The sequence below is a fragment of the Haemaphysalis longicornis genome, unplaced genomic scaffold (genome assembly GCF_048455015.1).
Source record: "Haemaphysalis longicornis isolate Haplotype H1 unplaced genomic scaffold, Haemaphysalis longicornis Haplotype H1 scaffold_6, whole genome shotgun sequence".
Lineage (NCBI taxonomy): Eukaryota > Metazoa > Arthropoda > Arachnida > Ixodida > Ixodidae > Haemaphysalis > Haemaphysalis longicornis.
In genome coordinates this window covers 74,229,564-74,256,976 of record NW_027526407.1, presented here as the reverse complement: position 1 = coordinate 74,256,976, position 27,413 = coordinate 74,229,564, and the positions used below count along the sequence as shown (strand labels likewise).

General features: G+C 49.2%; 1 protein-coding gene and 1 non-coding gene across 2 annotated transcripts; one reads left to right on the top strand and one right to left on the bottom strand.

Moving 5' to 3' along the window:
• Positions 1 to 418: 418 nt before the first annotated feature.
• Positions 419 to 25,783, bottom strand: LOC144143493 (uncharacterized). The gene is made up of 4 exons (XM_077675260.1): positions 25,599 to 25,783; positions 22,613 to 22,930; positions 21,102 to 21,224; positions 419 to 686 (listed from the first exon to the last, which is right to left on the bottom strand). Exons 2-4 carry the CDS (start codon positions 22,922 to 22,924, stop codon positions 498 to 500), a joined length of 624 nt encoding a protein of 207 aa, XP_077531386.1. The 5' UTR covers positions 22,925 to 22,930; positions 25,599 to 25,783; the 3' UTR covers positions 419 to 497.
• Positions 14,762 to 14,833, top strand: Trnam-cau (transfer RNA methionine (anticodon CAU)). The gene has a single exon. It is a non-coding gene; the product is annotated as a tRNA-Met (tRNA).
• Positions 25,784 to 27,413: the final 1,630 nt, after the last annotated feature.

Below are 27,413 nucleotides of genomic sequence, written 5' to 3'. Positions count from 1 at the left end.
ATGCAAAATAGACTAGCGAATTAAAAAAACACACAAAGGAATAAAAAAGCCTGTTATTTACACTTTTTTTTTTAGCTGGGGACAAGTTTTTAAATATTATTTTTCATCTCGCATACAGACAAAAGTATGTCCGCGCTACTGTATGTCATGGTTGCCAGCATTATTTTTGGGAGGACACATACGGCTCGTAGATCTAAAAATTTCGATTTAAAAAGTTCTAGGCCGTCATCAGCAAAACCGTTTCTCGTTAAAGTGCCCTAAGGGATGCCCTTTCATTTGGGATAGGGAACATATACTAGACAAAAATCTGTTGTCTGTCCCTTTAAACCCTACAATCAATCAAGAGGACTGTGCTGCTTTCCTGTGTTCTGGTTGCATGCCAGACTTGTGAAGCCAACAGACAGGCAAGGCTGGCCAGTGTGTCAGTCGTTTATTTGGTATTCACTTTGCCCGGCCTTTGGTGAAGGCGGTCCCCTGCTCGGGGACTACAGCGGATGCTACCGCCGACTGCTGTTCTCGTCGTCCTCGTCGTCGTCGTCGGCCATCCCCAGGGTCCTCTGCAGGTGCCTGATGTAGCTGATGGCGTAGCGTAGCGTCTCCACCTTGCTGAGCCGTCTGTCCTTGTCTCGGGCGGGCAGCGGAAGCCGGCAGCGAAGCCGCTCGAAGCCGTCGTTGACGTGCCGCACCTGAAAGAGGCCACAGGGACAAAACATCATCATCAGCAGCAGCATCAGCCTATCTACGCCCACTGCAGGGCAAAGACCTTTTCCACTAATCTCTAATTACCCCGGTCCTGTGCTAACTGCGACCAATTTATCCCCGCAAACATCTTGATCTCATCTGCCCATCTAACTTTTTGCCGCCCCCTGCAACGCTTTCCTTCTCTAGGGATCCAGTCTGTTACCCTAGATGATCAACGGTTATCTTGCCGTCACATTACATGCCCTGCCCACGGCCATTTCTTCTTCTTGATTTCTACTAATATGTTCTTAACACGCGTTTGTTCCCTGACCCACTCCGCTCTCTTCTTGTCATCGTCCGTTCCATTGTACGCTGAGTAGTCCTTAATTTAAGTTGAACACAACTTCGTTCATTTTCAAGGAACCAGTCTTTGGTAAATTGTTCAGCTTTATTCTAGCCCCAAAAGACGTCCTTTTGGCTGAAAAATAAAAAAAATGAAAGAGATATTGATAAACTTTCAAGTTTCACACTATAGTGACGTATTGATTGCGGTTGTTCGTTTTCAGGTTAAACCCGATTTCTCCCCGCATATACCTTTCCTAAGGAGCGGTCTGCACAATTGTATTTTGGCGTTCCGCCGTTCCCAACCAGTACTTGCTGGAAGCAAGCCCCACAAACACACCTTCCAAACTCGTTGAATATTGGAATGATTCTACCTCCCGCAAGCTCAGGCTGTGCAGATGCTACCCTGACATTGTTGTGCCTAGCTAATGGAAGCTTTCTTGTCGAGAAAACCTTCTCTCAGTTGAGATATGTTCAGCGATCAGACAGGCCTCGAAATGAAGACCGAGGAGTTGCGCAAGCAGATCACAGTAATGTATGTAAACAAGGGTGAGAGAACAATCGATGACCAGCTTTTTGTGAGCAAAGTGTTTCATTTGTTAGAAGTTATCAATGCTATTTACTGTCATTATTTATTCATTTCCAAATGCCAAATTTCGGAGAGTGTTTTCAAGAGAACCTTGAAGTCCCCCCGATTGCCAGCGTGAAATAAACACCAATTTTAACGCGTTAGAGTTAAAGAGCTCGTGATACCCTGTAAAATAAACTAAGTCTATTGAAATAAACAGTCTGAGCGCCTGCTCAAAAGCACGCGCTCAGACTGGTAGGGCGTTTTAAAGCAGTAAATGCTCGTTTTCATGTGGTCCGGTTGAAAGGGAAGTATTGAGTTTGTCACTCAAACCCTGCACACACTCAAAATACAGAAGAAACGCCGAAACCATGCGTATTGGTTGAGGCATACAAGAGGTTGGCACACAGTGCCGAAGACTGTGGATCATCACAGGAAATGCGAGAAATAAGCCGTGAAGTTGACCAGCAAAAGCCAATAGGATAGCCATGGCCTAGCTGACGTAGTTTAGGCCGTGCCAATGGTGCATAATGCGGAGAATTGAAGACAGCGCGGTTGGTTTTTCTGAATCTTTACCAGCGGTTTGCGTGCTCACCGCTTCACGTGCACGTCTAATATTTGGCTCAGGTATTCCTGGCAGTGTAATTTAAACATCGCACAGGTTTATTTGCTCTGCTCAAAGAATGTTGCAAGGTCCCTTTAACTGCGATGGCCCATCTTAACGCGTATCTTCATAGCACAGCCTCCACTCAGAGTCAAGTAACCAAAGAGGTGGGTACGAGAAATTGTGTGCGTCGAAGATTTCCCCTGTGTTGTGCCCTGTGATATTTCGGGAAGGAGGTCGATTCACTCTATATTTATTTCATGTACTCCAGTGGTGCTAAGTGTGCAAGGCGGTATGGCAGTGTTTAGCAATGCGTGCTGTTCAGACCCTATGTACAATGCTTTGCTCGTAGAGGGCAAACATGGCGTGGCATAGTCGGTAAGGCATTGGTTTTGCAAAAGGGGACTCTAGGCACTCAAGTGCAAGTCAGCAAAACAGGCCACTGCCCTTCTCACGTAGTGGCAAGTACCGTTGCACTAGTGAACACATGACGCGTTGCTGGCGTGTCATGTGAGCTTGCTGTTGAGAGAGAGAGAACTTGTATTGTTGCGCGGTAAGGGGTTGGAGTAGGAGAGGTGGGAGCTCCCGCACATTCCCCCTTAGCCATCAGCCAGGAGTCCTTGGTCGCTGGCGGCGGCTTCGGCCATCCGGACTACTTGTAGCTGGATGTTGAAACCGCCAAGTGGCTCATTAGTGGAGCTGTTCTTCTCAAGGAGGTGAATAGCTTAAACTCCCATGTGTAGAGATTTGGGCGCACGTTAAGGATCCCCAGGAGGTATGTTAATCCGGAGTCTTCCACTACGGCGCCCCTCTTAGTCCTAGTGAAGCTTCGGTGCTTGAAACCAACATTTTAAATTTGCGGTTGACACGATGCATTTAAAGAGGCACTGACACAGAAATTTTGAATCTTGTTTTTTTTTTTTGTTGCGATAAGTAGCTAATGACCTATTTATCACGTGTAGAAACCTCATTTGCTTCAGCGCGCGACGGTTGTTTAATTAGAGACGTTTTTAATGCGGCCAGTCACAGTTTCGGTTTCAGCGGGTGCCGCGAAAGGCTGGATTTAATATAAACAAAGCTTCCCACGTGACTGTCGGCCGGATATTGCAGAGCAGAGCTGCCGTAAAACTGTCGATTCCGCGTCGCCGGCAGTTTCTGCTAATGCCCCTACGTACTGATCTCGTCAGGCGTTCAATTAAAAAGTGACCGTGGACGTGATGCAGGCGCCGCGAGTGCAAATTGCTGCCGCGGCTAGAGACCGACGCGCGACGCTCGAAACAGCGGGTGCGGATAAGCGCGCTGGGAGCAGCTGGTCGATCTGCCTACAGATGTGTTTGGCTTGCACTGCGGTGGATATTCGATTGCCGCCCTCATAAGCAATGCAGATGACGATTTTCAATGCAATTCGCCATCGCATCATTAAAGGTGTTGTGCCACCAAATTTGTTGCTTGTGCATTCTTTGTTGCAAACGTTTTATAATTCGTTAGAAAGCATGATACATGCTCTTACATGCACATATTCTGAGTAAAAAATTTATTATCGCACGATTCATGTGAACAGGATTCGGTTTCGGTTTCTGGGCGCCGATTCAAGCAGTGACGTCACAGTGTTGCGAGGAGGCTCTGCCACGGCGGCGCTGCGGTACGTTGCGACTTTACTGCGGCGTCTGCTCCCCCACATACGTGCTTCACCACGGAAGTAAACACGCCGACTCGTCACGTCAAGCCGCGACAGCTCCGACGCGGATTCTTTGTCTGCATCCTCGGATGCAGACAAATGAAAACCATGGATTTGCACACCATAAAAATGCTAAAAAAAACGCTAAAAAAAAAAAACTGCCCCCGCCGCGAATCGAACCGGCAACGTTGACCGACCGGGCGGAACGCGCGAGACCACTGAGCCAGCGAACTTTTTTTTTTTTCTCTTTATTGCCTGTCTTCGGTATACACAATAAGAACAAAAAAAAAAGAATTACAAAGCGCGAAAAGACATCAGCACGTCACTTGCTAGTGCGCGCTTGTTAAAAAGGCCGAAGCCATGCCACACTTTCCAACTCATTTAACCAGTCAGGTGGAGATGGTTGGGCTTTATACACTTCTAAGATCTCCCGCACACTCTGGCAGAACAACTCTCTGCTCGGTTTCACATCTACATCATTATGACGAACTGCCATTCGAGCTTTCCATATACTATGCAGGGCCAGCAACATCAAAAGATCATACGGGACGCCGCCGTAGTTTTCAACGGCCAAGAACCTGATTCCATGGCTATCCAACGGGAAATCCTTTTTTAGTGTTCTCTGCAAAACGTCCCACAGGAACACCCCGTCCCAACAGTCTATGAATGCGTGCTCTACTGTTTCTGGCTTTTTACAAACCAAGCAGTCAGGCCCCCAGGGAACAAACAAACCTTTTTCAATCATCCAAGTTTTAACGGGTAATACTCCCACGTGTGATTTAAAGAAAAAAGACTTTACATAAGGCGGGACAGTCATTTTTTTCACACGCTGACACACATCTTGTCCTGGCCCTGCACTGTATAGGGATCGGTACAAAGGAGTCGGCAAAGTGGTGTCAAGAAGGTCTCTATACAGCTTTTTTCTGTGCACGGTAGCCAGATATTCGAAAGAAAACCGCGAGAATAAAAACCTTGCCGAAAGTACCACCTCACGTAGATAGCCATGAATGCCACCGTCACGAACACAAGAAGTAACAACAAATTCGGGTAAAACTCTACCTAGGCGCACTTGACACACGGTGCGCAAAAATGGGTTTTGCACATCACGTAAAAAAAGAAAGCGGTTCACTACCTGGCGTAGAAAAAGGTGCGCCAGGGAAAGGCCCCCACAGCGCACTCGTCTAAACAGGTTGGTTCGGCTTGTGCGCTCCCAAGTGGAACACCAAATAAAGACAGCAAACACCCTGTGCAATCTTTGAACATTGGCACGCGAGCAATGCAGAACCTGCATCACGTACCAAAGTTTTGACACAAAGAATAGATTACACACAGTCGCTCGCGCGAACACGGACAACTGCTTACCCCCCCACTTATCCGCTTTATCACGGATTTCGGTGGCTTGCCTGCGCCAGAAAGGATCACTGTCACGATAGTTTTCTAGGGGGACACCTAAGTATTTCACTGGCGTGTCTACCCGGCTGATACCTGCGAATGTACGTGGCTTCCACAACCAGCTTCCGTGCCAGAAACCAATACACTTATCCCAATTGACGGAACTACCAGTCTAGAGGCAGAACCTTTTAAGAACACTTATACTTTCGTGGATGCTACTCGTGTCTTGGAAAAACAAAGCAATGTCGTCTGCATAAGCGAGCACACGAACTTCGCAGGACTGTAATGAAAACCCGCTGATTTTCTCATTTTTAAGGATGTTTACACAAAACGTTTCAATAAACATACAGAATAGCAGCGAGGACAGTGGGCACCCCTGGCGCACAGAACGGCTGACCTGAACTGGAGCGCCTACCGACTTGTTGACCACCAAACTTGTACTACAGTCTCTATACGCCATGCGTACACCATCCGTAATCATTTTTCCTACGTTTGTGTGCTCAAGAATCATCAATAGCAGTTCGTGGGAGACCTTGTCGAACGCTTTTTCTAGGTCTATTTGTACCATTGCTACTCCTTGCTCAAGGCTGTCAGAGCATTCCAGGATGCTACGGGCCACGTGGGTATTGGTCGTAATAGAACGACCCTTAATGCCGCATGTTTGGTGTGGTCCGACTATTTCTTTCACTACTAATTGCAACCGAGCGGCTAAGACCTTCATTAATATCTTATAGTCGACATTTGAGAGACTAATTGGACGGTACGCTCTTACATTCCTCAGTTTAATGACATCTTCAGTCTTTGGAATGAGAACTGTGTGAGATAGAGTAAAGGATGGTGGCAGTCTGTTGTTTTCGTACGCTTCGGCGTAAACTTCACATAACACTACGCTAAGTGTGTCTTTAAAGGCCTTGTAAAAACACGCACTTAGGCCATCTGGGCCTGGCGTTTTACCTGGGGTTAAATCATCAATGGCACTCAAAATTTCATTTATGGTGATTGGCATCTCAAGAATAGCCTTCATGTCGTCTTCTATTCTGGGCATTAAGTTCAAGAATTCGTCTCTGAAATTATCGGCGTCGACCTTATGAACAGAAAAAAGGGCTTCATAAAAATCCTTAAAAGCACCCTCTATCTGCGTACGGTCAGTCGTTAGCACTCCGTGATTTTCGATTTCGACTATATGATTTCTACAAGCGTAGCGCTTTTCTGATGTAAGTGCTCTCTTGGTGGGCGCTTCACCCAATAGCAACTTTTCCGCCCTTGCTCTCACCAGGGCACCGTGGTATTTATTCTGGTCTATAACTTCAAGCTCCGATTTAACCCTTTTAATCTCTTCAAATTGCGACCCCGGCGACTGGGATTCTTCATTAGTAAGCGATGCGAGGTTTTTACGTAGAAGTTGTTCTCTTTGTCTCTCACGATACTTCCGTGCACTTGATTTTTCTATCGCACTCAACTTTACTTCTTGTTTGAAAATTTCCCACCTAGAGGACCAGCTAGTTTTCCTATCTGGTAAACGTCGTATTTTTTCATTTATTTCAGTTGTAAATTCTTCCTCCTGCAATAGCTTACTATTAATTTTCCAAAGACTCCAATTAAACGTGTTTGCGCTTGGCTTGCGCCCACCAAGGGTAAAAGAAACCAGGCAATGGTCGCTAAACGACACGGGTGACACACAATAATCACCGCACTCAGGTAATAGCTCGAGGGAAACATAAGCCCGATCCAAGCGGGCGTGGCTTGTGCCCTGGAAATGGGTGAAATGCACTTGTCTTACGCCAAGAAGCGCATCCCCGACATCTTCTAAACAATAGTCTGATGCTGCCTCAATCAACGCCAAGATGCTCGAGTCACGGAATGGCGTATCACTGGACTTGTCGCGCGCAGAGCATACACAGTTAAAGTCTCCTAGAAAAACAACTATACGTTCAGTGTCCAGTCGTTTACGGATATTTTCAAAAAAAACTTTCCTTTCGTTCGCTCGTGTCGCCGCATACACAACTACAACACGCCAATCGCGCGACAAAAACTTAAAATCGCAAACTATGAACCGCCCTGCAAGACAAGCCGTGACGGATTCAATTGCAACGCCCAAACTCTGTTTAATTACCAGCATACACCCCCCAGAAACGCCAACTGCGTGACTTACGCAAACATGGTGATGCGCATTGAAAGTTTGCGCCATACGCTGCGTTTGCCCTTCTCCCTCAACTTTCGTTTCCTGAATCGCCACAATATCGAGTTCTTTATCGGCAACCAAGCGGTAAACTTGGTTTTGCCGACGCCTGTCAGCCAGACCACGAACGTTTAGTGTGGCGATACGAACAGGGGTGTTAAAATTTAGCATTTTGAGGCAGCGAAAAACTTAGGACGCGCGGGCGAATATGGCGCATTCAAAAACGGGGGAAACGCCTCGAGGGAACCTGTGCGCACGGGCGCCACACTGCAAACCGTCAAAGGCGTCATTAACACTTCTCGTTGATTCTTCATATTGACGCGAACACTGGTAAACGTCAAACAAGCGTTCTCAATGAGCCAAAGAATGCGACAAAAACAACAACAAAAAAAAAATTCCCCCGCATTTCCCCGAGGGGGAGAATGTGAAAGTGCGAATGCACGGTTGTCGGCCCGGTTGCGGCGCTTGCGCTCGGCCCCCGCAGCCCACCTCCTCGCCGCCTTCTCTTCCATCTCTTCCATCGGGTTTGTAGTATCACGTGTACACCACGCAGTTATCAAGCCGCTATAACGCCGCTGAGTCGCCAACGCACGCCGCTAACGACGTAGTTTGAATGCGTTAAAGATATAAGGCGCGTTACTCACACTGATATCAGCGTGGCTTCCGTGGCTTAGTCGGTAGCGCGTTGCGCTGCGGCCGCAAAGTCCTCGGATCGAAACCTGGCGCCGGATGCTGTTTCTTTTTTAAATATAGAGGAGCACTGCGGACGCCGCCGACGCCGCCGCCGCCGCCGCCGGCGGTGGATGGTTTGGGGTCGCTTATAAAGTGCATTCGCACTTAAAAACGGTGGAGGGATACCCGGATGCACGCACACTTTCACGGCGGTTTGGCCGTGGCTGGCGTTCGCTCGTACGGCGTACTGTTTGGCTTTGGTTTGAGGGACGAACGACGAGTCACTAGCCCTTTAGGGGCCGGTTTACCGTCAGTAGCCGTGTCCTCCTTCGCCGCCTGGTTGTCTCGTTCGTGCCGGGGACGTTTCGTCACCGAACCATCTTCACCGCGCACCTCATTAGCGTCGCTGTTACTGGCGGCGTCCCCGGCGTCTTCGGTGGCTCGCGTCGGCGTTTGTTGAGACAAGGTGGCCTCCGGTGCGACGCTGGCAGCTGAAACCGTTGCCGCAACCGGCGATGTAGTCTCCTCCTCACGAACAATTTCCTCGTCCCTGGGTGGAGGAGCCGAACTCCCTGGCACTTTTGCTCCGGCCTCCTGCGTCGGTTGCCGTGGCGGCTCACTTCCCGCGGCCAACTCTTCGGCTTCCTCCGCGTCCATGACAAGCTCGGCCGAGCTGTCGTCTGGCACGGGTCCGGTTACGGCGGCGTACGTCCGCGTGCACTGTGCCGCCTCGTGGCCGAAGCGGCGACAGACACTGCAACGCGGGACCTTGCAGTCCCGGCGCATATGTCCCGTACTCTGGCAGCGCAGGCACTGCGGGGCTCTCCCGGGCGCGACCACGAGCGCTGACTCGCCCGCCACTCGGAGCTGGTGCGGAAGGTCCTCGGCCCTCACGCCCGCCTTGAGCTTGAGGGTAACTGCCCGCGTAGTCGAGCCCTTGTCGTGGATGCCTTGAACTCTCCACCTCTCCCTGGTAACGTCGGTGACTCTGCCGTACGGGGAAAGGGCAACACGGACGTCTTCTTCGGTCACATTGTGTAGCAACCAATGCAACTTCAGCCGGAGGTCCTGGTTTGCTGGGTCGATGACAATACACTGCCGTCCCTTCACTCTCACGTCCTTCGCTTCGAGCATCTTCTTCACAGCTTGCTCATTCTTGAAAGTCACTGCCCAAACGTGACTCATCTGGAACGCTCCCAAGGAAAGCACCTCGGGAAGCAGTTCCAAACGCGCCAACGCGTCTCGGAAATCTTCGACGCGGTACGGGCGGGCCCTCATATCACCGTGCAAAAAAACAGTATTAAAAACAATACGACCTGTTGGCAAAGTTGGCAGAGAAACCTGGTACTCTTCATCGTCCTGCACAAGAAACCTGATACCACGGCCAGACGTGGCCGCATTAACCGCTCCTGAGGAGCCCTGCATTCTGCGTCCGTTCACGGTGGTGGCCGGAAGCAGAACCCCACTGAGCCAGCAAACAAACGATTTCACACCGCGATATAGCCGGTGTACTAGATGGAGGCCCATCCTTGGAGTCGTACGTCGGTGTTTACTAGCTAGTTTACAGAATTCCTGGCTTGTAAACTCAATTTTTAAATGCAGAGCATTTTAGTAACTCACGATGTCACCCGCGTTGGCGTCCGTAGTCCGCATCACTACGTAGTCCGCACCCTACACTATATAAAGAAATAATACCTTCCGGCGGGTTTCGATCCCACGACTCTGCGGGCGGAACGCAAGGTACACGGCACTTTACCGACTGCTCCACGGAGCCGACACAGAATGGAAGGTTACGCACGCGCCTTATATCCTTGACTCATTCAACCGTCGGCCACAGGTGCGCCCTCTCCCCCGCGTCCTCCTCGCCTTCTCTCCGCTCGCAACACCCTCTCTCGCCGCGTTCGGTTCGCGTTCATGTGGTGGCGCGATTTCGGCGCTATTCGCCGCGAGCTCGACATGTAGGTGGCGACACCGTCGCGCTGCTAGTGTGGATGCTCCGCAGAGCGGCCCGTAGGAATGCACACTGTGGGCGCGCTTCGTGCTTTTTTCTCGCAGTATGAGCGCACGAAAGGTGCAAACAAGAGTGGTATGCTGTAGTTCGGTTCCTCAACGTTCAATGTATAGCATGGAAGCGGCAGTCAGTTTTTATTACTACGCCAAAAAAAGCGACGGCTCATCGGGAATCTCAGAATGGCCGTAATTGTGACAATGAACTTGTACGCTGTGGCTCGTAGCAAGCTCGATCTTTCCCGACTATGGCTTTGAGCCTTCAATAACAGCATAAATAGAAACAAATCAGGAAGCCTCGATCTTTGAAATTCAGTTTACAACGGCAATCTCAATCGCTTTCACTGGTAGCATGACGCATTCTTGCATTTGTGGGATGCCCTGAAATGGTAACACTACTTAACTGCCCCGAAATTCTTTCTAAGAGCTTACGATATTTTTTGTGTGTTCAAAAGGCAACATAAAATTACTGAATTTTGATCAGCGCAGAGATATAAATGTAGCCGCTCTAACGGGTCTTTTAAATAAAATTTTAGCGACTCTGAAGGAAGGTTTGATGAATAACGGTTTCGGATCACTTATTTACGGCTTTCGTCGCAAGTGAACTTGCGAATTGAATTGTCAACGCACGCAGTACAATCAACATCTCATGTTTAGCTAGGTTTTAGCAAAGTGACAAGCAGGTTTACAGTGTGCAAACCAAGCTTCTGGGACCTCACAGTGAGCACAAATTTTCTGTTACGGCTGCTCTGTTGACCTATTGCGTTCCTTTTAAAATCTAACAGGTGCCTGCAACACTGAGATGTGTTTGCATTCTTGCGTATAAGGTCGCTTACGAACACTAAAGATGGCAATAAATGAAGTTGCGCTGTTGCAGATGTAGTAAAACATTTCCTTTTTATTTCTCGTTGCGAATCAGCGCAACGGGTTCCCGGTAACTACTTTGTTTTGTAAACTGAATATCGCCTTTGTCTTTTATTTCTTGAGGATTGGTTAAAAAATGAAATTCTGTGCATTTCCTTTTTTTTCGTGAAGAGGGGGGAGGTCCTGCCAACGGTGCAAGAGCAGAGAGAAGAGAACGCGTGTAACGCGAAAACCCAAACTACGGTTATCACTATTACTTACAATCGAAACTACACTAGGCGTTGTGTTCTGTAGCGGTGAAAAAGCAGTACTTTAACACGTATTTTCAAAATTAATTAACCCCCCTTTGATCCGAGATTGTCCAGGAATTGTGGCTCGCCTTTTTCAAAACTGTATTGAAAGCAAGCATTGTGGGAAAAAATTAAAAACAAAATCAGCGAGTGAAGGCACACACGCCCCTCACACATGTGGGCAACAACGTGCATTATATTACGCGTTTTCTCCTCTTTCTTTAAACTTAGGTCCACCTTAAGAGGTTAAGACGTGACCATATTAGGCATTTGGTTATGCTGAGTGAGACACGTTTCTGGACAAGGTGATTCATGTCGGATTTGAAATATATGAAAATGACACACGAAATGCCACATGACAGACGCAAACTCACAACTGCTTAATTTTACCGAAAAATCCCCCCTAAATACTCTTGCGCATCCATAAAAACGTATTTTAAATAATACGTAAAATTAGCAACTCAACACAGCTGAATAAATGTTTATTCCTCCTCCTGAGTATAAACAACGACTGTCCAAAAATGGTATTTATTTTAGAAATATATGGGAAGGACACGATCACACAGGCGCTTGCTGGTGTAAAATACGTGTCCGGTAATGTATGGGCGATAGCTCAGGGGTCGTGTGCAGTGTAAATGTTTTTGTTTGTTTCTTCTTTCTATAAGGACACAGCGCAGTTTTACAAGGGTGTGGAATTTGCACGCGTACGCAGGTCTTGTCGCTTCTTACCCGTTTCGCGTACTTAACTTTTATGCTTTAAATAATCACCACGCCATCCTAAAAAAGCACCCTTCGACGTTCCCGAAACGGCAGACGACTGCACTCAACAATAGGAAAAGTGCAATGTGTGGAAGCAATGTTCACACTCAAGCGGTGACCACGGCGAAGATGTTTCGTGGAATTAAACCAGCGCATTAACCCACAACGGCCGCTGATTATTGCGTTTCTAGAGGAAATGCGCAAGCAGAGGTAACTATGTCATTGCTTACTGCCAAACGAGCACACATATTGGTTGTTTTGTCGTGTGCAGCACGCGTCTTGCGCCGCACGCAACGTGAAAAAGCAGACGACGCGAGAGCGCCATCCACACTAGGAGCGGTTCGTCCCGCCGCCGCCAGGGGCCGACTCTGTTCGCGCTCGGGGCGAATAACACTCTCTCGCGAAGGGCATTGGATTGGATTCGATTGGATTGGATTGGATTGGATTGGATTGGATTGGATTGGCTTGGCTTGGATTGGATTTGGATTGGGTTGGATTAAAGTGGATTGTGTTGGATTGTGTTGCGTCATAGCCGCGCCACGTTGCGTCGTAGCCTCTCCACGTTGCGTAATAGCCGCGGCAGGGGGTTCACGGCACGTTTCACGTTTCACCATCGACTTCATCGACAATGTCTACGCTGGAAGACAACAATTACAACAACAACAACCAATACGTAATCCATAAGACTTGCAGGCACGCCCCCCGCGGAAATGCTCTGCATTTGATCGTGCCCCTCGCGAGGGGGATGTTTTGATTTTTTTAAATAGCGCTTGCGCAGCAAGGTTCCGCGAAGCCCCCGCGACAGCTTATCGCCATCAACTCTGCTCTTCTGCGAAAGCGCTAGCAAAAATAAGTGTGCCCGGCTGCGACTGCGATTTTGCACTGAAGGGATAGTGCTTGCCGTACTTTGGTTTTACGTTTTACGTTAAAAACCTTTGCCGATACTGATCTATCTGTTATTACCCAAATTACCCTACGTAACTGTTCTTCTGCACGAAACTGACCTTATATTTTCTACAGGCGAGCCGATCGCACACGCATTCCGGGGTAGCGGCGTCGCCGAAGAGCACGGCCGAAGCGTCGAACGCCAAAATACGGATCGCATTAGCGCTAGTGTTGAGTTGTATGGGCTTCATGGAACTTACTGAGTTTATTACCCTCCAGAAACTAACAAAATAGAGCCGCGTTCATTGCGGCACGAATGTTGTCGGGGCGCAGTTTTCGCTTCTCGGTCTATTGACGACGCGTCGTGCGACCAGTCAGGCGACCGGTTTTGTTGGCGTCTTCGGTCGGCGAGTCAGTCACACTACGGCGACTTTCCATCGGCCGACGTGTTTCTGTTGCCGTCGGCGTGGTGTGACAACGCGGTCTGGCATTTCGGCAGTTGGCCGATGTTTTGCGACTCGTTGGCGTCACGTCGTCGTCGCCGTCGTATCGGTATAGTGTGTCGATACGACCAAGCGACCAAACAAACTGTGGTAACTGGAGTTCACGTTGACGTCGCTCGAGTCGCTAGCGTTGTATGACGTCACAAACTTTGCTGTGCTGGCAATTCACTGACGTCATGGTTAGTGGCGCTAGCGATGGGTCCCGATTTCCAGAAGAGCATTTAGGTAATTTTTAGAAGTGAATTAAAATATATATTAAGCGCTTGCTGTACCCAGCACTTCGTGTTGAGGGTCGTTGCATGCAGAGGAAGCCTACAGCAGGCTTTTTACAGACTTAAAATTTTGTGGCACAACACCTTTAACTCCTTTCTCGTATGTGCTGCCTTGTTTGGCACTGGAGTCCAATTTAGTGCAGCGGTAACAAGCTATCGCTCGAGCTACCTGTGCCGGCCTGCGCAGCCACCGTGCGGCTGGCTCAGTGCGCAGTTCGTGTCCCCGGCGCTTTTCCGCGTCCAGTGTAATAAAAAAAATAGACTGCCTGGAATCGCTGTAGAGCTTAACTCGCGGCCAGCTGCCCGATGAGCCAACGAAATCCCGGCGCCTCCTCCGCCAACGATCGGATCGTTAGTTGCCCGAGAGCAAAAGCACCGACCTCCGATCGGAATGACCATAGAGTTTCTTAGTAAGTATGGAGCGGCGAGCGGGTGACAAACGCCGGCAGAGCGGAAGCGGCCAGCACAAATTTGTGACATGTTTGGATGTTGTTTATATACTCCAAATCCAGGGAATGTCGATTGCGCGAGGTCCTCCACTGGCTGCTCGGTTGCGTTTCGCACACTTTAAAAGTGATTATAAATGTGTTCTAGGCTGTATATTTGGCAGATGATTTATGTGAGTTCGCACCAGCTAGTCTATCGCCGAAGTTATCTCGCCTTCAAAATTTTTTGCCAGTACTCCTTTAACCATGTAACAGCAACCAAGTCTACGTTTGAGGGATGATTATAAACGTAAATTTAATTTGCATTCCATCGCAAGTGGTGTGTAATGAAAAATAAGGAAGATGCCCGCACTAACGAAGGCTCGAAGATCTCGCAACGGGCGTTTCCGCGGCAGGTTGTGAGAGACAGCACTCGAACGCTCGCATAGGCTTCATACAGATACATGTGGCTTGGTGCAAGAGGCAAGGCAGAAACATAATTGACTGCAAGTGGGTTATGTTATGACTGCAAGCTCACAAATGCTTGTATAATTAAAATAAACATAGTACCGTTAATACACATCACTGCACATATTCACAACAGGAAATAGGTGCAGCGTAGCGGACTGCACGCTCGTCCAGCAGAGTGGCGCAGTGGAAGCGTGCTGGGCCCATAACCCAGAGGTCCGTGGATCGAAACCACGCTCTGCTACACATTTTTTTTTTTTTTTTCAGATGGCTCAGCCTACGGCCACTAAATAAAGGCTTTATTCCGTGCCTCCAACTCAGCCAGCGGTCGCTGGCCGGCTGCAGCCGCTCTTGCCACTTGGCGAAGGTGGCATATCAAGTATGGGAGAGAGGACGCGATTGTGGACGCAAGCCCAAATTATGTGGTATATGTACAAATATTCCCCGCAGCGTGGACATTCTGAGGTACCCCATTTTCCGGAATTTATGTAAGGAGTGCGAAGGGATCGGTGTCATGTATTGTGGGGTGTCGAGACTCGAAATAGCTGTCAGATAGGATGCCCCCGAAGTGCTTCTTATGAGGTCGGCTTTAATTGTCAGCGGTGACCGGGTGTTGAGTTCGCGGGCGTGCGTATATTTACACGCTCATTTCCACGGATGCTTGAATGCCGGGGAAGTGAGCAGCGTCCTGTACAAAGTTTCACTGCACTGCACCGCTTTTAAAGACGATAGTCTTCCTTGGGCTACTTAAAACCATAAATTTTGGTCTGTCTGTCTGTCTGTCTGTCTGCCTGAAAGAAAATTTATTAATAGCCGATACAAAGGCCCTCTGCTCTGAATACTACACGGGTCGCCTAAACCAAACACATTCCATGTATCACTTCACAACTCTATCACACCGCTCACTACACACAGAGTTCACTCTACAGTTCTCCATAGTTCACTAGTACACAAGCTACTAGAACCACTATTACACCGAAAGATCATTGTAGATCACACCCCCGACAGTTCACAACAACAGGTCACCATCAATAGGGTAGAATAGACACTTCTATTTGCTTGTTTACCACACGGATAAACCGAGTGGACTACCGCTGAAGGAACTGCTCTTCCCCCAGCGTGGTGAGCTCAGCCTCCAGATGATCGAATAGACGCGAGCGCATTTTTAGAAGCATTGGGAACGTGCACTTTTGCGGCCGCGCTCTGAGCGCCGCTAAGCCGCGCCTTTTCCAGATGATCTGGGCACCAACGCACAGTAGAAACAGAACAAATTCGTCGCGCGACTTTGTGCGTCCGTCGAGTTTGTGTCCTGTGACTTGATTCAGCCTCCCGACCAAAGGAAAGTAGTTATTGCGCAATAGTCTTATATACTCACAGCCAAAGGTAAACGTCTAAGCCCGGTTTATATGTTCATACTTGTCAACTTTGTTGAACAAGAACAAGACATTACGCAAACATAATTCAGGAAATTAGTACACAAGGGATATTTACAGTGTTCCTTTATTAAAAAAAAACGGATGCTTGGTTTTTCGATAGCAAATGATATTCTACATCTACTGCAGAAAACCGCCGCCTGCTGTTGCCCGCGCGACTTCCAGGCGGCATATGAAAAATCACGCGACAACAGCAACAAAAGATGATGATGATGATGTCCTCAAAGATTTTGGCACGCACCCACAAGGGGGGATTGGCCAGGCCTAAATCGGTTGTTCCACTAGCTGGGTTCCACGTTCTGCTTGGAACGCACGTGGAGCACGGCCACGCGGTTCTATAAACCTTTTAGTCGGCCGCCTCGATTCACGCGCGTCACCGCCGTACTGCAGCGCTGGCATCGAAGAACCCGGCCTGTAGCAGTGGAATGCGGTAAATTCAAATCACTGTGAGCAAACCCTTGGCGTGTTTACCTTGGGATGAGCGCGACGGTTCAGAAACAGCATGAGAGGTGAACGGGAAAGCAAAAGGGGGCATTTCCTTGGCAAATGTCTACAAAGACTATCGTCTTTTGACGACGTTTGCAACGAAAGGAGTAGATACGCGGGCTATGTTTTGACAAAAAACTCTTATTGGCCGGTTCTCCGTTTACAAATTACATGGCAAACAAGAAAGTTAGCGATCATAAACTGGTTTTGTACGAAATAAAACGGCGCGTTTAAATAAAAAGCAGACGCGGAATCGGAGAGGCTTGTGGAGCAGGTTTGCCATTTGCCGCCAAATACAGCAGGACGCGAAGTTCTTTAAAAAGTATTTGTGAAAGTTTCGGCGCTTGTAGTTTGTAATACGAAGAGAAGCTTTCTGCTCATAAAAAAAAAAAAGAAACCGATTACCTTTGGAGAAGTTATTCTTGCCTGAATTAGTGACATTAATCAAAGCTGCGTTCCTATCAGCCGCCGCTACTGCTGGTCTACGCCTTAGGAGCCGGCGCGCAGGAAAGGTGTGGCGGTTCCAAGCGATTCACAACCGTCGTCAGCTTCGACAATACATTGCTCTGCCGAATGAGCAGCGCCGCAACTCCTAATTCGCAGACAACTTCGCCGCACAGATCGCTGTCATTTGCGTTTTGGTGCTCGCTGTGCGGCAATGAAGTGATAACCCATCCGATTCACAACTCTGGGTTATAAAACATTTCTACTTAGGCCGGCGTCCGTCCGCGTGCGGCATTCAGTTCAAGGAGAAACGTATTTTTAACGCTTCTTTCAACACACCGCGTATGCTAACGCGTTCATGAAAGTCCAAAACGAAAACGAAACTGTCTGCACAATCGAATCCATAGTAACTTCCGCAAGCCATCGAGCGCCAATCCGAATCCAGAACTACCCACCACGCCACTCCATGCACCACGCCCATTGCGGCGGAAGATCGCAGCGCCAGATTCCTCTCTAGTTGTTATTGTACGAAACTCTGTGCCCAGAAGGTATTTGGCCGGACCTGGCCCGACTAAGCAGCGCCCGCTGCCGTGCAGGGTTCGAGCTGGACGGGGTTCCCTCCCAGGGCTCTAGCGAGGTTTTGTAGCTATTTTCGTCCCAAGTAATTGGTCAGTTCTAAACTGTATGGAATAAATCGGGTTTCTGTTGACATCGTCTGCAGTCTTCATAATACTTTTTTGGAAACGTAAGGGAGAGTCTCGGTTTATGTATGTAGTAGTTTGTATTTTCTGAGACTTCTACAGCGGCACGTGGGCACTGGCACGCATGTGTCCTATCATCATCACCACCATCGTCCGCAGTCTTCATAATACTTTTTTGGAAACTTAAGGGAGAGTCTCGGTTTATGTATGTAGTAGTTTGTATTTTCTGAGACTTCTACAGTGACACGTGGGCACTGGCACGTCCGTACGCATGTGTCCTATCATCATAACCACCATCATCATCCCCATTATCATCATAATCATCATCATCATTTCCCGTTTGCTACGTTTTCTTCCTCTTTCCGCTACTACGACTGAGACGCTTGGCCATCGCTCTTGTGAACGCTACGTATACGCTCTTAGTGGAAAAAGGCCTCGCTACTCCCTTAATTGATACATGTGTGATTACCACGCTAAAATTTCTCCTGAATGCTGGGCACATGTCTACAACACTCGTTTCTAAGTACCGGGCAACAGCCTTTTCACTGGGTTCTTCTTTAGTCGCCGAGCTGTGGTGGTCCAGGGGTTTCTAGTTTGTCTCGAATTTTTTTGGGGTAGCGGGCTCCAGCGCAAAATTTGCTTCGTTCTCTTATCGAATCAATTAGTCACTTCGTTTATAAGCTTCTCTGAAAAAATAGGGCTTTATTCCTGCCATTGATCGACCCGTTTTTTTCTCCTATGAGAAGTCGGCCATTTTTGTACCACCTCCCGGCCATTGTGTGTGCAATGAATGCCGGATTTTTGACCAAAATAGTTAACTAATGCTTTCGTTTCGCATTAAAAAAAATTGGGCCCATCTCCCCGCGAGGGGGACTCGAGTAAATGCGTCGCATAGGGGGTGGGTGTATTGCGTTAACGTTTAGTGTTTGGGGAGTTGGTGGTAGTGAATGCGTTGTATCAGCAGCTTCTTGACGTAATTTGAATGAGTCAAGGATATAAGGCGCGTTCGTAGCCTCCCGTTCTGTGTCGGCATTGTGGCGCAGTGGGTAGAGCACCATGTACATTGCGTTCCGCCCGCAGGGTCGAGGGATCGAAACCAGGCGCCGGATAGTATTTTTTTTATATAGTGTAGGGGGAGGGGTGCGGACTTTGACTACGGACGTCAACGCGGGTGACATCGTGAGTTACTGAAATGTTCTGCATTTAAAAGTTGGAGCCAGTTCCAACCAGTGCGAAATCTTCTGAAACAGCGGATCTGTGCTCCTCTTGTGCCACCTCGAACGTCGACGGGCGCTCGCCCGAGAAAGACAGCGCCGTCGCTGCGCAAATTCTACGGTTCGCGCAAAGGAATCGACAGCTAAATGTCAGCGCCGGGAGGTTCCCTCTCCTCTCTCCGCTGGCGGGAGGGAGAGCAACCCGCGCCTGCGAGACCACTACGCCCTCTATCGGGGGGTCGGGGAACCGGCCTCTGCGAGGCACTTCCGGGCTAGAGCGGAGGCACGCGCACGCCGCCGCTCTAGCGCGGTCGTGTGCGAGGCCGCGGGCGTGTCTGGAAACCTGGAACAGATGATCGGAAAGGGACGACAAGTCCCCGCGCGCGTCTCCGCCCCGAGAACCGGTTTGGCTGCCGGACGGCCCGCCCCATCGGCGGCTCCCGCGCGCATCCAATCTGCTAGATATTAAATGCTGAGCATTTCAGTAACTCACGATGTCACCCGCGTTGACGTCCGTAGTCCGCACCGTCGTTGTCCCTACTATATAAAAAAAATACTATCCGGCGACCGGTTTCGATCCCTTGACCCTGCGGGCGGAACGCAATGTACATGATGCTCTACCCACTGCGCCACAAAGCCGACACAGAATGGGACGCTACGAACGCGCCTTATATCGTTGACTCATTCAAATTACTGCTGATGAGCGCTCTCTCGTCAGCAGTTGCCACAAGTGCAACAACATTAACGTAACGCAAACTACTTAACGACGTGCGCCCCCGGAAATGCTCTGCATTTGATCGTGCCCCTCGCGAGGGGGATGTTTCACTGCGTCTTCTCTCGGTCGCGGGACCCGTGGCGCCATCTGGCGGAGGCGCGGTGCAACTCGTAGCACTTTGCGTGGCCTCCGCGATTTGCTGCCGGCGGCGCGCCGCCGGCAGCAAATCGCGGAGGCCACGCACTTTGAAAAGATGCGGCGCCAGCCAGCTGCGTGTGTGCGTGCCGCACTTGTACAAATGGCGAGTGCATTGGCTGTCCACAGAGCAAAGCATTCGTGCAAGTAAGCCGTTGCAGTCAGTCAGTCAGTCAGTCAGTTAGTTTAATGAACGATAACTCGGCTAATACTGAACGCTTTTTTTTCGTTCTCTTTCCACGCTTCGTTCTGTTTGCTTGCTGCCTCGGCGGCCTTGCACAGTTGCTCTGCTTTTCCAGGGATAGATCCTTTTCGCTCAACATTTTTTCACGCAACTTCCTGTTGTTCGTGCCGAATACTATTGGGTCTAGAATCATCGAATCGTAGAGCGGACCAAAGCTGCGGAACCTTGCTTGCTTTCGGAGGTCCCTGAGGAATTATTCCGCCGGTTCATCTTCTTCCTGCGTCCTTGTCCTGAAAACTTTTTCTGAAAACATGTCTCGTACACTTCGTTTTGCTGGCCTGCGCATTACTCCTTGAACTTCGCTATCATAGTCTGGTAGTCCTGGTTGTTTTCACCTTCGGCAAACGTAGAGTTCTTGAAAACGTCTAAAGCGTCGTCTGCGGCGACAGTCCGGATCGTGGCATCTTTCGCAGCTTCAGTCAGTGGCTTTGCTTGCGCCGTAGCTTGAAAGCACAGCTCAATATTTTGCTTGAATAACCCCCAGTTCTTTTTTGACGCGCCGCGTCGAAAACCGGATGGCTCGGACGGACATGTGTTTCCCCTAGTGTCACTAGATAAGGTTACAGAGTATCGGCACTCTGTTCTCCTGTTGTTCCGTGCCGCCGCCGTGATCATTGGTCAGTTCGCATCACGTGACACCTGTTTACACTGTGACGGGTCATGGGCGCCGCCATTTTGTTGTTTATGCGTTTTCTGACGGTCAACTGGGGTAGTCTCAGCTCGCCCTTCCCTGCTCTGCGGCTGCGCGCGACTGACGTCGTTCCGAATGCGAATCAAAGCTAACGAGCTTCGCAGCATTTCAGATGCGCAAGTCTGCCCGAAGATGCCGTGTTGCTGTGTCTTCGGCAGGGTTGTTTACAAATGACCTCGTCCAAGTTAGCGGTGAGGCCGCAGAAGCGACAGTCTGGCAACACTGATAAACACCAAAATGGCTGCTGTTGCTCACTTGCGTGCCTCCGTGACGGTACTCTGTACCTAATCCAGTGACACTAGTCCCCCCATGCGTGACGCACGACATTCAGGACGAAAATGGCTCGCCTTACAACAGTTGCGCGGTTAAAAAACGGGGAAGGTGCTCACCCTCTGGCGCTCTCGTTCGTTTCGTCTCCGGATGAAGGTGGGTTCAAGCCAGTAGTCGTAGGCAGAGTACGGCACCGGCAGCGGGATCTTGCACTCCGGCGCGAAAGGGTCCGTTGCCCCACTCTGCAAAGCATGGTGGCCCCGTATGAACGCCTGGGAAGCGTGGCCGTGGTTGCTTACTTCCTTCTCTCAGCTTCAGCACCGTGTTTATGAGCTTGGGAACGTGAGGTTCGATTTGAGCTACTACCCATCAGAAGCCTGTATGCCGGTTGCAAGACGAAGGCCCCTCCGAAGCGTCGTCTGAATCCATTCTTTTCCAGGGATTTCATTAACCCGTCTCTCCACGCAGTGCTGTTTGTCTCTACTTCTCACTGTCCTCCGATGGACTTTTGGTTACTTGGGCGGATCTCCGCACCACATGTTCGGTCTAACTCCACTTTGGTTCTGTTCATTTGAGCGAGCATTTCTTCCACACGAATTTGTCCTCTAGGTCATGACGCTCACTTCCTACTACCAAAACAGTGTTACACCTATCATACTATTTGCACAGATTCTTAGAGTGGCTAAAATTTTCTTGCAAGGTCTTTAGTACGATATTAAAGTGTAGCGGAAATGGTTTTCGCCCTTCTCTATCATCGTCACCATCAACGGCTCTCAAAAGAGGAACGGCGGAACCGCGGGTCCGCGCGGGCATTTCAGGGGTTCGCGAAGCCCTTTCCGAAACTTTCTTCACTCCCACCGCCTCCTTTTTTCTTCTTTTTTTTTTTTTTTTGAAACCTTGCAGGGTATACAAAAAGGTGGCTTTGCTGCTGACTTGTGCATTTAATTTCCCCGCGCCACACGTGTTTTATGGTTGGCTTTCTGCACAACATGCCAGCTGTGCAGAAAAGCCGAACGCCCAAGAAGGCGGCATGTAGGTTTTGGTGGCTCCCAGCTGCCCTAGCAAATTTTTTGACAATATGACACGTTTCAGCACAAGAGTCAGACACAAAAGGCGATAATTGAATAAGTATGTGGGTGACCTTGACTGAAAGTGTGAACAGTTCGACATTTTAACACGAATCAACATCGTTTATCATGGGTTCCCCCCATCAGCTGAAAGGGGTCCCCGGCATATATACTCACGGTTGAGAGCCACAGCCCTAATCTACTCTTTGCCTGCGAATTTCCTGCTTTCATCCCTCCTAATCATGCTATCTCACATCAGAGTGGGATCGTCGAGCTCGTAAGAAGTTCCGCGGCATGTTTTTCGTTGTAACACCCGAATCAGATCGCCTTTTCTCACAGGCAGTGCAAGACCCTAGCCAAGGCAATAAACTCAAGAGATTCTTCTTGTCGTTTTCATCACTCGGGAAAGCCCCGTGAGCATCGAGTGCTTCCCCGACGAAAAGACTTCTGAACACTTAAGTATTTTTGAAGCACGTAACATGTGGCCTATTGCTCGTGTTACACTCAGTAGCGCTGACGGGAGATATCCATGCCCAGGTGAGTGAAAGGCCGTGCTGGTATACCTTCTCCGAGGACGAGTCATCCGAGTCCGAGTTGATGGAAAAGTCGGGCGACGGCGCCTCCTCGGCGCACACCGCCGCCGGCACGAAGGCCGCCATGGCCGGCAGGTCGTGCAGGTCGGCAGTGGCCGCCGGCAGCTCCGGCAGGGCCGTCCCGCCGCAAAAGAAAGCGGGGAACAGCGCGGTGGCGGCCGCCTGCTGACCGTGGGTGGGGCCATGGTGCACGTGGTACGTAGGCACCACGGGCGTCAGTGTCGCGTACTCCTCCCCGGGTAGTCTAGCCGAAACAGGGCACGGGTCCGCAGTGTCGTCCATGCAAAGCTGCCGCACGAGGGAGCGTCAGGGCGCGAATCGGCAACGGTACAGGGGGAAGTCAAGTGCCTCGCTGGGGGAAAAACTGTCCCAGAAAGAAATCTAAGCCCACGTTGTTTTCTGGCTTACAAAATGTTGACGCTGTCAAAAAGATGCAAAAATCACGAGTAATTCCACTTTGGGAGGGTGATGAAGCCTTTTCATTGAAAGTTTACCATCACACTACAAGCTGTCTCGTTGCGCTTTCCGTCCACCTCACCCGTCTCTAACAAAAAGCTGATGAAATCACTCTCCGTCATCACCAAACCCGGACCTTCCCTCACAATACACTTTGGCATTTGATCTTCCCCACCTCTCACTCGCCACAGTGCAGGTTTTGCCCCGAAAGGGGTACTCTTTATCACGCAGTCTGGGAATGCTCCCACACACCCGACATCCCTCCCAATCCCCACCCCTCCCCTTCACAGTGGGCGGCGCAGCTGTCCAGCTCTGAACCCGGCTGCCAGCTTAACCTGGCGAGACGGACCCGGACTGCCAGCCAGAGCGAGGGACTCCTGGACTAAGGAGTCTCCCCACTAGTCTGCCTCCACACACGGAGTCGGATTGGGATTCATAAAAGTTAATTCTCTCTCTTTCTCTCTATCTCCCCCTCCTGCCTGAAATTGCGCCAGTGGAAGTTTTGTTCTTTTTGTGCTTGCTTTATTTTCGTATGCTGGAGCCTTTCTCCGTCATTTCGAACGCGCCATTTCTTTCTGGCGCGGCCGCTTTTTTCTCTTACCATCGTAAAAACCAACCCAACGAGCGTTCCTAACTAAATGAACGCGGGGGCTGCCGGTTATACACAAATTTTGCCTGAAATGTACCTGTTGTTTTCTTTGCGCTCAACAACGGGGAGATGTATGACAAGCGCCACCGGTTGACGAGGTTCGAACGGTTATGACTGTTTAAACCGCGCGGTTTTCGAAGCCTCAGCGTGACCCCCTGACGACGGTACACCAGGCTCTACTTGGGTCCGTTATCTCGCTGCGCCGCCCGATTCCGGCAGTCGCTTGACATCGACCGTTACTCAAAATAATTGAAACAAGGTCCTAGGGCCTTCATATTTTGATATAAAACGGGTTATGTTGACGTCGGGAATATATCTTTCCAGCAATGCATGCGTGTTTAGAGGTGAAGCTCGCTCTAAGGAGTTCGGCGTGAGCTTTGTCTTTGTAAGCTGCAGCGTTTCCAAATTACATGTCAACTAGCCGCTAAGACCACTTTACTATTGCGCCGTTTCGTTTACTTTTCTTTAGTTAGCTCACAGGAAAGTTTTAAACGTTACAGAATTACTGTCTGTTGACAATGCATGGCCATATAAGGTGGGAGTATGGTTACAGAAAACGGCTGTAACTGTTGTTTTACCAGAACTATCCGGGAAAACATTATATGCCTGTTAGGCGCTAAGGCGACTCCAACATCACGCACCACAAATTCGGTGGTCATACTTCTTCACAGAGTGGACGGGAACTGAAATTCTTGCCGTTAAAATTTCGCATTACTATCGTGTATTGAATGTTTGCCTTATTCATTGCTGATTCGACTTCTTCGAGTACCTATAAGTTGGGGCGTAGGCTTGTGCGTATACCTTTAGCTCGCGCATCCTGTTTAGGTTGATCCTAACGGCTACGACGATCTCGTTAATGCTGAAAAATTCCCCCATATCCCCCTGCCTTATCTTTATTGAAAAAGAATCCTGCCCAAGGTTTCTCTGCTCGGTGCCCTCGGTAGCACAGAATATGCCCGCTATGCAACACCTTAATACCCTCGCCTGTTGTTCTAATCTCGCTAAACCGAAAGATATCTCATTTAATTCCCTAAAGTTTCCCTAAAAATAGCGCAGCTAAGCTGCCGTCGTGCTAGTGCTAGTGTTAAGGGTCTCTAGGTTCCAATTACAGTGGCGACGTGTTCAGACTAACGATTCGTAGTACCTTGTGATGTTTTAGGGGCTGGCTGGCCCCTTAGGTGCTCAGCCTATCGGCGTCTCATGCCGTCGTCGTCGTAACCGCCGTCTCACGTAGTCACGGTACTAAAACACCGGCTCACTCATTTACGCCTCGTGCTAGAACGTAACGCGTGCTCAAAAAAAAAAAAAAAAAAAAACACCGGGACACTCGTTTACGCCTCGCGCCGAAGTGCTTCGTGCTTTAAAGACAAGAGACTTTTGCAGCAAAGCTGTATACCTCTACCCCCCTATGGTTTCATCTCCGTTGGCAAAAACGCCAAGGCGCCAAGAATACACTGCACGCTTCGCTCCTCTTCAGGTACGCATTTTTGCTGAAAAAAAAGGCTAGAACGTTTATTTCTGAAATTCTCGATTATCTCGCAGCCGCATCGAATATCAGTCTGGTCGTTGCTCATTTATGAAATGCTTAGCAATGTCTACAAAGTCATTTTACAGTCTTCTCCAAGAAGCCCCCCTAACGGCATGAATCCGCATTCGCGCCTGTTTACACCATTCATTGGATTACCGAACGTGTCTTGCAACCATTGTTATATGACCACTCCGGGCATCGCCGGTATACTTCCGCTAGTTTGTCACAAAATGCTTTGAAACTACGGGTGTTTCGCTTGTGTTATTAGCAAAAACTTGAACGTGTGAACTTCCAGGCCACTGCAACATCGGAACATGCCTTACCTCAATGCGGGGGGCTACTCAACGTCGCGATGTCGCCGGACTCCCATGCTGCTGCCGCATCCGTGCCGAGCCTGCGACATCGCCAGTGTTACCGCGTGGTGCACCTGTCCGCTGAATAAACTGCCACGCGCTTTCGCTCGACGCGGCGATCACCGAACCATCGTGGAAACGCAAGTGAATAACGTGTACGCGTAAAAATGTAGAGCGAGCTGCCTAAAACAATCCGTAATAAAAAAAGACCCGAAAAATAGGAAAGAGCACCCGAGACGGGAGGGAGGGGTGAGCGAGGGTATATGCTCAGCTGCCTCTGCCGGCACGGATCACACATGCTCCGCTGATTGGTCGGAGTAAAGGGGCGGAGCCTGTGACGTCATAGGCGGAAAGACGAGCTTTTCTGCCGCCTCCGTTGGCCGGCCGCTGGTTAAGCGGGTCACCTTAAAGTCCGTCTGTTAGTTTTGATGGGTCAGAGAACGATGACATGCGTCCTAGCACACCCCTAAAAACCTTTATTTTTGTGGGATATATATATATATATATATATATATATATATATATATATATATATATATATATATATATATATATATATATATATATATATATATATATATATATATATATATATATATATATATATATATATATATATATATTGTGGGATATATGGTGTTGTTACAGGAAGTAACACTTCAGAGCTGAGTTTTGTAGTCTGGAGAGTAGTAGCTTCAAAAGTTGAAAGTTTTGTCGTTTCAGAAGTTTCGGCAGCGGCAGGAAGTGTCTGCGCGCCAATTAAATTAATTCACTCGCCGTGGGGGGTGAGCTTACGTTCTTTCTTGTTTTGTGTTCCGGCCAGCGACTTCGAGAGTAGAAGACGAACAAATTTCGATCCCCTCCGTCTGACGACGCTGATGGTTGAAACGCGAAGCTTTCTTGCGCGCGAAAATCAAATGTCGAAGTGCCAAAGTCAAAGCCGCTGCAATCGAAGTCCAAGCGTCAACGATCAAAGGGCAAACTGCTTCCGAGTCGAAGTTCAAACTCGGACGACAGCAAACGAACACCTCGCGAGAAAGCGTAGCACCCCCCTCGCGCCTCCACCAATCATCGTCGTTCGAAACGGAGTGTTCAGATTCGCTTTAAAATCCAAACTGCTTCGACTGTCCGAATGACGGAATGGGATAGATGTTGGCTTCGTAACCCAAGCGACCCAGGTTCAATTCTGACCACGGGAAGCGTTTCTTTCTTGTGTCATCATCGTCATGATCATTCGCGTGTGCCCTCCCATTGTGTAACGTTGACTTCCCTGCAGTGCATTTTAGGTAACGACACCGCCATCAGAAAGACCAAGGAAGCTTCGCTTTAAAAATTTTAGAATTTTAAGCGTTCTTGAATGAGCTATCCGCGTTCAAATAAGGATTGATGAACTGATCGAGGAGGTGTTCGGTCGATTGAAGAGAACAATATATAGCTGTAAACTTCGGTTCGTTGTTATTGCGGCCGCAGCAAAGCGAAGAAGTAACATTACTCAGCAGCTGCTGTTAGTTAAGCTTCTTTCCCGTCCATGTACTCCTGGTTGCTCTAACCGAGTTCGCAATAAAGTATTCATTAATATCTTTGCAAACAACGTTTGGTTTTAATAGCACCTTGCCTAAATGTTGCATTCCGTAAGAACCATTGGCGTCCGTTGGCAGTGGTGCACATCTAACCGAAATAGCGCCGGCCTATCACGACATGGCATACTAAACGGACTCATTAAAAATTGCCCTCGACGACTTTTTTTTTTCAGCGTAAAATAATATGCGCACGGCGTATGCAACG